The 10,404-nt window shown below is 51.8% G+C and overlaps 1 protein-coding gene across 1 annotated transcript; it reads right to left on the bottom strand.

Annotated features, from left to right (window-relative positions):
• Positions 1-2,073: 2,073 nt before the first annotated feature.
• On the bottom strand, positions 2,074-7,751 carry Oprd1 (opioid receptor delta 1). The gene is made up of 3 exons (XM_059255892.1): positions 7,725-7,751; positions 6,483-6,855; positions 2,074-3,121 (listed from the first exon to the last, which is right to left on the bottom strand). The coding sequence occupies exons 1-3, from the start codon at positions 7,749-7,751 to the stop codon at positions 2,577-2,579; spliced, it is 945 nt and encodes a 314-aa protein (XP_059111875.1). The 3' UTR covers positions 2,074-2,576.
• Between the last annotated feature and the right edge of the window lie 2,653 nt (positions 7,752-10,404).

The following is a 10,404-nucleotide window of genomic DNA, read 5'->3' on the forward strand; positions in this document are numbered from 1 at the left end:
GAAGAGAATTAAATTTGTTTTTACAAGGATGTCAGCAGACTGCTTCAATACAGAGTCAGGGGCAGGTTGCTGAGGCAGTGGGGGAGGAACAGGGGACAAGGCAGAGGACGACATCCAGGGGAGCTAGATCCAGGACCGCCTGGGTGAGTGTCTATGTCCACCCACAGCAGCTTCAAGGGGGCAGCTAGAACAGACGAGGGACCCGGGGGGCAAATGGAGAGGCAGCAAAGGACCATGCCGACATCGTTGCTTCTTCCCTCAGTGCCTTCAAGGTGGGTCCTACTTGGGCAGCTCCAGTCCCTGAGGGTCACTGACACCAGACATCTGATGGGCAGCCAGATGCTGGAGGAAGGGAAGGGATTTCTTCCAGGTTCTTATCAAGGGTCCAAGGATTTGGTAGTTCTGATAACCCCACTCACGTTGAAGGGCCACACACAGGGTACTCAAACAAGGTGAGTCTCTGTGATCCAGTACTGATCCATAAACACTAGGGCCCTGGGAACCCCAAAAGCAACCACCCTCAGGCTTCATGATTTAACCTGTAAACAGACACCTCGGCCCCCTGCCTTGCTGTCTACTCTCTGCCCAGTACACACTTTTGTTTCATTTTGCTTGTTTTTGTTTTGTTTCTTGGTTTTTCAAGACAGGGTTTCTCTGTGTAGTTTTGGTGCCTGTCCTGGCTCTCACTCTGTAAACCAGGCTGGCCTTGAACTCACAGAGATCCATCTGGCCTCCCGAGTGCTGGGATTAAAGGCATGTGCCACCCACCACCTGACTTCATTTTGCTTTTTGAGAGGGGGTCTCACTATACATCCCTGGCTGTCCTGGAACTCACTCTGTAGATCAGGCTGGACTCAAACTTACAGAGATCCACCTGCCTCTGCCTCATAGGTGCTGGAATTAAAGGCGTGCGCCACTATGCCAAGCTCCACTTTTGTGTGTGTGTGTGTTTTTTTTTTAAAGATTTATTTACTTATTATGTATACAGAAGAGGGTGGCAGATCTCATTACAGATGGTTGTGAGCCACCATGTGGGTGCTGGGAATTGAACTCAGGACTTCTGGAAGAGCAGCTGGTGCTCTCAACCTCTGGGCCATCTCTCCAGCCCCCCAACTTTTGTGTTTTTAAAAGACTTATTTTATGTGTCTGAGTATTTTGCCTGCATGTGTGTGCATGCACCATGTTCATGCCTGATGCCCAGAGAGGTCAGAAGAGGACATCAGATTGACTGGGACTGGAGTTACAGATGGTTGTGAGCCACCATGTGGGTGCTGGGAATTGAACCTGTGTCTTCTGCAAGGGCAACAAGTGCACATAACCACTGAGCCAACCCTACTTCCACTTCTTGGCACAAAGGTTCACTGGGTTTTGGAGTCCTGGAACCTTCACAGAATCTTTCTGAGCCTCGAGGATCCTATTAGAACTTGATTCTGGGCCAGACAGTAGTGGCACATGCCTTTAATCCCAGGCAGAGGCAGTCGGATCTCTGAGAGTTCACGGCCAGCCTGGTCTACAGAGTGAGTTCCAGAACAGCCAGGGCTACACAGAGAAATCCTGTTTCGAAAAACCAAAGAAACCCAACTTGATTCTGGGGGCCTTGCTCCAGTATCCAGGGAGCCATGCTTCTGCCCCTCTGACCTGTCTCCAGCCCCACAAGGATGCCTGGTTCTGGATGACATCCAATTCAGAGTCACCAAGACGGTTTATTTTTTGTTTGGTCTTGCTGTTGTTTGGAGGGTTGTTTTGTTTCATTGGTCCCAGAGCCTCACACAAACACCCTGCCACTGAGCTACACCCCCAGCCCTCTTTACTTCTTATTTTTAGACACTAAGTTGCCCAGGCTTGTCTATAACTCCAGCCTCTGCCTCCAGTATGACTGGGATGACACAAGGCTACCCCATCAGGCCCAGCTTACAGTCTCTCTATAGAGAAGTTAAATTGGACCTAGCTAGCATCACCAAGTTTAACCAGTTAGTTAGAGCGTAGTGAGAGCCTGTATTCTTCTCCAAACTGAAGCCACCCCCCCACCTCCCACCTCCCCACCCACCCACCCCCGCCGCCGCCTCACCCCGAGGAGGGGGAGTTATCTCCTGGCCAAACCCTTAAGTACCCTTCCTGGCTACCTGGTTGGTCCTCTCACCTCCCCTAAGAAGAGGCTCCTCCCCATAACACAAAGGCTCAGAATCTCACAGCCATCATGTCATCGACCCCATCACTGCCTCTCCTGGTTTCTAGAGCTGGAATCCTCAGATCTTAGACTGGAATTGGGTGTTCAAAAGGCCAGAGCCCGAGGCTGCCCCAAGGCTTGAAGCTCTGCCCCATTGGAGAGGCCTTTACTGATGGATCCAATTTCGAGCCTCCAATGTCTCTCACTCTCTGGAGTCGCCAGCTCTGCCCCCACCCCTCCAACCCAGAGCCTTGGATCCCTCCTGCCCCGCCCCTACCGGAGGCCACCCCTCTGCGCAGGCCCCATTCCAGCTGCCCAGACGGTGGCCGGGGCCTCCCAGGGGCCTCAGTGTGGCCTGGCACCAGGTCACTTCACTTGGGTGGGGTGCTTAGGGGTAGGGCCGGGTAGGTCAGGCGGCAGCACCACCGCCGGGGCCATCGGAGGGGGTGCAGGCGGTGACGCGCTCACGCGCGGTGGCCTGGCGGGCACGGCGGAGGCTGCCGGGTTCCTGATGGCCGCCGCAGGGCCCGCGACAAAGCTGGCGGAAGCAGCGCTTGAAGTTCTCGTCCAGGAAGGCGTAGAGCACGGGGTTGAGGCTGCTGTTGGCGTAGCCCAGCGCAATGCACAGGTGCAGCGCGGCCACCACAAGCGGGTCGTGCCGATTGATGTCCACCAGCGTCCAGACGATGACGAAGATGTGGATGGGCGCCCAGCACACGACGAAGGCGCCCACCACCACCAGCACCATACGGGTGATGCGCCGCAGGCTGCGGTCCTTCTCCTTGGAGCCGGACAGAAGGCGCACACTGCGCAGGCGCAGCAGCATGAGGCCGTAGCACACCGTGATGATGAGGATCGGCACCACGAAGGCGAAGAGGAAGACGCAGATCTTGGTCACTGTGTCCCAGTACCAGCTGGGGCTGGGGAACTGGAGCATGCATACCACTGCTCCATCTGAGCCCGGGGAAACAAGGAAAGACAGGGGTCAGAGGTCTGTGTGCCTAAGGGGCTCTGTCTGCTTGTCCCCTTTAAGATGACTGACTGACACCTAGACTGTCCCTCTACTTGGTGAACTGCTTCTTATGCTTAAAGACCCCAGATTTGGCCCTCATCTAGGAGGTCCTCTTCTGTGTCTTCTCTCCAGGCCTTGTCCATGGATGGCATTAATAATTTATCATTGTGCTAACTCAGCAGACCCCCTACCCATTTCCAAAATTGCTCCAATGGGTCATCAGTACTGAAGATTGAATTAGAGGGTGAGTTAGGGCTGGGGATGTAATTCAGTTGCTCTGGCTTGCCTAGCACTCACTAGGCCCTAGGTTCAAATCCCAGCACTGTATAAACTTGACCTGATGGTACACGCATGTAACCCAAGCAACTCAGAAGACAGAGGTAAGGAAGAGCAGAAGTTCAAGGTCATCCTTGACTACATTAGCTTCTAGGCTAGCCTGAGCTATATGAGATTCTATGCAAAAAAAAAAAAAAAAAAGCCTGTCCAGATGTGTATGGCCTTGGGCAAATTACTTACTGACTTGGAGTTTCCTTATGGTGGGGCTAATAGTCAAATGCACATTTCTTTAGTTATGGTTAGATTGATTTGCTCTCTGTGTGTACGTGCCACACACATATATGTGGAGCTTAAAGGACAGCATGCAGATCTCAGCTAATGTCAGCAACCACCTTGCACCAGGCGAGGTGGCACAAACCACCACTCAGGAGGCTGAGGCAAGAGCGTCTCAAGGGCAAGGCTAGACAAAGTCACACAGTGAGACTATATCCGAAAGGGAAGTAAAATAACAGAGTCCTTCCCAACAGCCAGCCCTGCAGAGAGAGGAAGGGATGCTTCCCGGAGAACAGGCTTGGGCCACATGAGTGTCTCAGAGCATGTTTTAGGCTTCTGGTGCAGGTCAGAAGCTGCCCAGGGGATGCCCAAAATCTCTGCCCAGGAGAGCCACACAGTAGACTCGCAGCCTGAGAGTTATAAGAAAGGGGCTGGAGGGCTGGAGAGATGGCTCAGTGGTTAAGAGCCCTGCCTGTTCTTCCAGACGACCTCGGTTCAGTTCCCAGCACCCACATGACAGCTCACAACTGTAACTCCAAGATCTGACACCCTCACACAGACATACATGCAAATAAAATAAAATTAAAAAAAAAAAAAAAGAAGAAGAAGAAAGGGGCTGGAGATCCACAAAACATCTGTGGTACTTCAGGCTGGCAGGACCCCTGGGGATGACGGAGGATCAATGTGTGTATGGGAGAGGGAGGAGTCAGGAGGTCCATTTGGCTCAACTCCCAGCAGGGCTGACGGAGCAATGGGGCCCTGCTGCTCAATCAAACCTAATTGCTCGAAGGCTGTATAATGGCGCTGGGGGCTCTGTCCTTACAAGGGTCGAGATATCTAAGAAGTTTCCCACAAACCCTCATCCCCTTCCCTACCCTGAGAATCAAGCCTCTACAGACTTCTACCAGGGACCAAAAGGAAGGAGAGACCTGAGGGCAGGAGCCTTGGGTCAAAGGTCAAGTTCCATCAAATGCCTGCCTGGGAGGCTGGAACTAAACCACCTGACTTGATTCTGTTTTCTTTTTTCTTTCAATCAAGGTCTGGATATATAATATAAAGTGGCCTTGGATTCAGAATTCTTCTGTCTCAGTCTCCTGTGTGCTGGGGTTATGGGCATGTATCACTCTACATTGTGCCAGAGAGAGAGAGAGAGAGAGAGAGAGAGAGAGAGAGAGAGAGAGAGGAGGGAAGGGGGAAGAGAGAAAGAGAAAAAGGGAGAGAGAGAGAGGTGTCCTGTCTTGTCTATGAGGAGGTACCACTCAGAGGTTGTTACTAATGTAGAGGCCCCCTTCCTTACATCATGGTAGGGCCATATGAGCAGCCAACACTAGGAAAGGATGGATGCTAACATTGAAAAGTGGTTATGAGGGGCTGGAGAGATGGCTCAGAGGTTAAGAGCACTGGTTGCTCTTCCAGAGGTCCTGAGTTCAATTCCCAGCAACCACATGGTGGCTCACAACCATCTGTGGTGAGATCTGGTGCCCTCTTCTGGCCTGCAGACATATATGCTGTATACATAATAAATAAATAAATCTTAAAAAAAAAAAAAAGAAAAGTGGTTATGATTTCTCCTGACTTCCTTCTGTATTTATGTGCTGGCCAGACACCAACAGTGGAAGATTTGGGCACCTTCCCTGGGAGCCTGGGTTACCCCCAAACTATCCTCTTCCTACCTAGTGGATCGTAGTGGACTGAGAAATAAACTTCCATGTCAAGCCCCTGCACTTTGGGGATGTTTGTTACAGCAGCTATAGAGACTAATAAAGATGCCCCAGGAGATGCACCTGTCTGCCACTCCCAGCGGGCCATTCGGTCATTCTCTAGGTCTCTCTTTGATCATTTGGCCAATGTTTTTTCTCCTTATTTTCTTTCTTTGCTTTTGAGTCAGGGTTTTATGTAGCCCAGCGTGGCCTAAAACTCATTATAGAACTAAAGCTTGCCCTGAACGCCTGATCCTCTTGCAAGGCCTATAGGTATACAGCACCTGATTTATGAAGTGCTGGGGATTGGTCCCAGGGCTCTGTGCATGCTGGATAAGCATGAGCAACTGAGCTCCATCCTCCCACTACGTCCTTCTCTCCAGATTCTTACTACACCGCCTAGGCTGGTCTTCCTGCCTCAAGCTCCTGAGAGTCAGGATTATAGTCCTGTATATATTATATACCCGACTTCCCATGGTTTTCTTTTTCTTTTTATTATTTTAATTATGTGTATGGGGGAGAGGATGGGTACATGAATGCAAGTGCCCACAGAGGTCAGAGGTGTGTGAGATTCCGCCTGGAACTGGGGTTACAGGCAGTTGTAAGCCATCTAATGTGGGTGCTGGGAATTGAACTCAGGTCCTCACAAAAAAGTATGTACTCTTAACCATTGAGCCATCTCTCCAGCGGTTTTCAAAGAGGGATAAAAGGGAGTTTCGGATGGGTCTGCAGATCCTGTGGCCTCTGCTGCTCACTGGTCAGTGGCAATCACACTTGGGCATTCATCCATCTTCCTGGAATCCACAGTCCTGGCCAGCCAGTCACAATCCTATTATAAATTCCTTTTGGCCAGCAACCTACCAGTCATTCATCCACCCACACTCCCCATTGGCTGACTCTCCACCCCACCAGACAATCCTCTTCGTTCATTGCTCTGTAACCCATGCCACCACCGGAAATCACTCCCACTTGCCCAAATAAATGCCTTGGAAATTCACAGAGGCCAACAGGCGGTCAGGCCGAGACCCATGCTGCAGCTTCCTCTCTCACTCACCCCGGGGCCGGGTCACTGCCATGACCATGATGGGGACACCAACACCTGATGCCAGGACCCAGATGCATATGTTGATCAGCTTGGCCTTGGCAGGCGTCCGGAAGTCCAAGGCCTTGACAGGGTGGCAGACGGCAATGTAGCGGTCCACACTCATCATAGTGAGCGTGAAGATGCTGGTGAACATGTTGTAGTAGTCAATGGACAGCACAGCCTTGCACAGCAGCTCTCCAAATGGCCATGTTTCCATCAGGTACTTGGCACTCTGGAAGGGCAACGTGCTGGTGGCCAGCGCATCAGCCAAGGCCAGGTTGAAGATGTAGATGTTGGTGGCAGTCTTCAACTTAGTATACCTTAGAAGGAAGAGCACGGGTAACTATCCACTTCATGGATTTCAGTTTCCATTAAACTGGGGGAGTAAAGGGCAGGACCAGTGTGGAGTCAATGCCTATCATCTAAGCACTCAGGAGGCTAACCCACAAGGACTGGGTTCAGGACCAGCCTGGGCTACGTGAGGCCCTTTCTCAAAAAAAAAAAGTTAAAAGGTTGGGAGGCAAAGTGAGATTGGAGCCCAGTTGACCATCACCCCTTCTCCCGGAAGCAGATGGGTAAGGATCCCTCTGGAACCTATGATCCAACCACTGGGGAGCCTGAAGCAGGAAGATTATGAGTTCAAGGCCAGCTCGAGCAGCATAATGACACCTTGTCTCAAAAAAAAAACCAGGAGGAAGGGGGAAGGGGTCGGGGAACGTAAGTTTTACAGCTGTGAAAATTTAGTGAGGTGATATAGCATGTAGCCCTGAGCCCAGGGATTATGCACTCAGGACAAAGGTTGTAGCTCAGCTACCAGAAGGCTTGCCCAGCAGAGGTCAGAGAACAACTTATGGCAGAGTCCATCCTCACCAGCCCTGGGATGTTATTCTTCATCCATACAGAATGAAGTTGGGAGTTAGGCCATTTACCTGGTCTTTGGGGAATATGATTGGTCAGCTCTGAGTGAGGGATTCTGCTGGGACCTTACACTCCTTGAAGTGTCTTCTGTGGAAGCCCAGGGCTTCTGGCCCTTCCTTGGTTCCATCCAGGCTTCCCCACACAAGTAGACCCATCCCTCTGTGAAGGCTGTGGTCCATTCCCTTTCCTGTCCCCGTGCTGTGAGGAAGGTGAATCACATTCACTGTCACACGTCTAAGCCCAGACATCAGGCCAGATTGTGCAACCAAACTGCCCCTAACACTCCCAGCATACTCCACGCTCTGCGCTGCATTTAGCCATTGGTAACGCAGCTGGCCCTTGCTTGCTCAGTACATACAGACATGATGCCTTATGTACAGGGCCTGGGCTGGGCACAGGGTGGCATGGAGGAGACTGTCCCAGAGCATCATGGTCACCGTAAAAGCACAGCCACACTGGGGTAAGGTAAGAATCGCTCTTCACCTTGGACTGGTAAGAAAGGGAAGGGCGGCTGGTATGAGCCGTGTCAGGTTATAGCTGGAAGACCCTGAGAGCGGAGAAAGTGATTTTCTACAGGCAGAGCCCAACTGCAGGGGGAGAGAGGCAAGTGAATACCCATAATCGTAATCCTAGCACTCAGGAAGCCGAGGCGGGAGGATTACAAGTTTGAGGCTAGCCTGGGCTTCATAGCAAGACCCTGTCTTGGAAATACACACAAAATCTTTGGGTGTGGTGGTACACACCTGTAATTCCAGCATTTGGATAATGTGGCAGTAGGAAGATTACGAGTTCAAGGTTAGCCTTGGCTACATAAAAGGCTCAAGGCCAGCCTAGGCTATAGGAGACTCTCTCCCAACAAAACAAAATAAAAAACACCACTGAGCACCCTCACACTGGGTAACAGACACTAAAAGAGAAGAGCAAGAGGAGAGCAGGAGAGAGGGCGGGGGGGGGGGGGGGGGGGGGTGCATGTCTTCGGCTCTCACCGCGGCGCTGTGCTGTGGCTGTGTGATCTCAGGTGAGTCCTGCTGTTTCTTTGCCCTTCCATTACCCTGTTTCTCCCACAATAGGCTTCAGACTGTGACTAAAATGATTCTTATGCTTGCATTCAGAATAACTGCTTGGAGTAGAGGTGTGCTTATTAAGAATGGAGATTAAAAGCCCCAATTCCAGAGACTCAGGTTTAGCAGACCTGAGCTGCAGGTATAGCTTACTGGTCCAGTGGGGGCTTGGTTGTATCCTCGGCGGCAGCGGTACCACCACCACCACCACCACCACCGCCGCCACCACCACTACCACCACTACCACCCCACCACCACCACCACCACCCCACCACCACCACCACCACCCCACCACCACCACCACCCCACCACCACCACCACCACCACCACCACCCCACCACCACCACCACCACCACCACCACCACCACCACCACCACCACCACCACCATCACCATCACCTCCACCACAAATCCAGCGGATCAGAGGTGGGATTTGGAGTCTAGGTTCCTCATGAAATTGTGAAGGGAGTCCTTGGTCTCTGCATCTTTTTCCTTTTTCGGAGGGTGGTGGGTAGGGCAGAAGGATGTGAGATAAGGACTCAAGTAGCCCCCATGGGCTTCAAGCTCAATATATAGCCAAGGATAACCTTGAACTCTTTTTGTTTGTTTTTTGAACCCTGTCTGTCCTGGGACTCACTCTGTAGACCAGGCTACCCTCGAACTCACAGGGATCTGCCTGTCTCTGCCTCCTGAGTGCTGGGATTAAACGTGGGCATGAGCCCACCAGGCCCAGGTTGGTACTTGGTATTTGTGAAGGACTGACCAAACTTTCAGCTGTTGAAACTTTTCTGGGATGTATCAGAGGGTTTTTTTAGTTAAAAAAAAAAAAAAAAAAAAAAAGACTCCCTCATTGTCCTCCAAGACCAGCGTCTGTCCCAAAATAACTACTATTTGCTTTGGGTCTGGAGCAGCAAAACTTTTTGCTAGGAGCCAGCAGAATTGGGAGTCTTAGGAAGTGTGTCTTCATCGGGGTGCGAATCACAGCTGTGTGGGAGGCGGTCTCGAGCCCACAGCTGACTTGTCTAATTTCTCCGCTCTTACACAGAACAATTCGAGGCTGTTCTTTGCCTGCTATTTTGATTTGTGATGGATCCTTCCATCCTAAGAGGGGGCTGGGCTGCTGGTGAGTGGGAGCTGAGGCAGCTGGGGCTGGTCCGTGTTGGGCTGAAGGGCCTCCCTCTCTCTTGTCCTCCAAGGCCCCACCCTTCACCGATGGCCTCCTTAGGCCCCTGCTCCAGCTGCAAAACAAATCACACCCCATTTCTGCTCTCAACTCCCAGGACCTCCCCAAAGCACCCTCTCTGTGCTGTAAGTTGGCTCCAGCCACCTCTGGGGTCCAGGCTCTCCAAACCTACTAATGTCCTCCAGACTGGCCTTTCTGCTAGTCCTCAAATGTGAAAATCCCAGCCCTCCTTGGGACTTCTGGACTTACTGCCACCCTCAACCCCAAATTCTGCATTGCTTGCCACTTAACTCATGTCTCTATTCAGACATCACCTCTTCCGAGAGGCCCACTCCGATCACCTTCTCTTGGGCTGCTTCTCATGTTCTCACTGTCGGAATTCTCTTTACACCCAGGACTCTGGCTCCTCTACACTCCCTGAGTTAGAGGACTTGGACCATTTTGTTCCCTGAAAGCAGCAGGCTCCCTCAGACATGTATCATGTCTTATTCCAGGGCACATGAGCTCTCTCGTGGACTCAGGTCGCAGCCTCTCTTGAAGTTCATCAGCCACAGGACTCAGGCTGGCCCCTCTGAAAGGCAGATCTGCGTGGCGCACTGTGTGAACTTCCACAGTTCTCCACCACCATCCCCACAGACTGGCATGCCTTCCTATGTCTGGTCACGCCTATACTACTCAGCTGGGCTGTCTAGCAAGCTGTTTTTCCTGAGACACATCTCTGTATTGGTCTG

Source organism: Peromyscus eremicus, chromosome 2, assembly GCF_949786415.1.
Source record: "Peromyscus eremicus chromosome 2, PerEre_H2_v1, whole genome shotgun sequence".
Classification (NCBI taxonomy): domain Eukaryota; kingdom Metazoa; phylum Chordata; class Mammalia; order Rodentia; family Cricetidae; genus Peromyscus; species Peromyscus eremicus.

Coding starts and splice junctions, on each gene's coding strand:
- Oprd1 (XM_059255892.1), bottom strand. CDS start 7,751: ATGGCTAAATGCAGCGCAGAGCGTGGA. Junction 6,856..7,724: donor AATGCAGCGCAGAGCGTGGA/GTATGCTGGGAG, acceptor TGAAGTGGATAG/TTACCCGTGCTCTTCCTTCT. Junction 3,122..6,482: donor GGCAGTGACCCGGCCCCGGG/GTGAGTGAGAGA, acceptor CCCCGGGCTCAG/ATGGAGCAGTGGTATGCATG.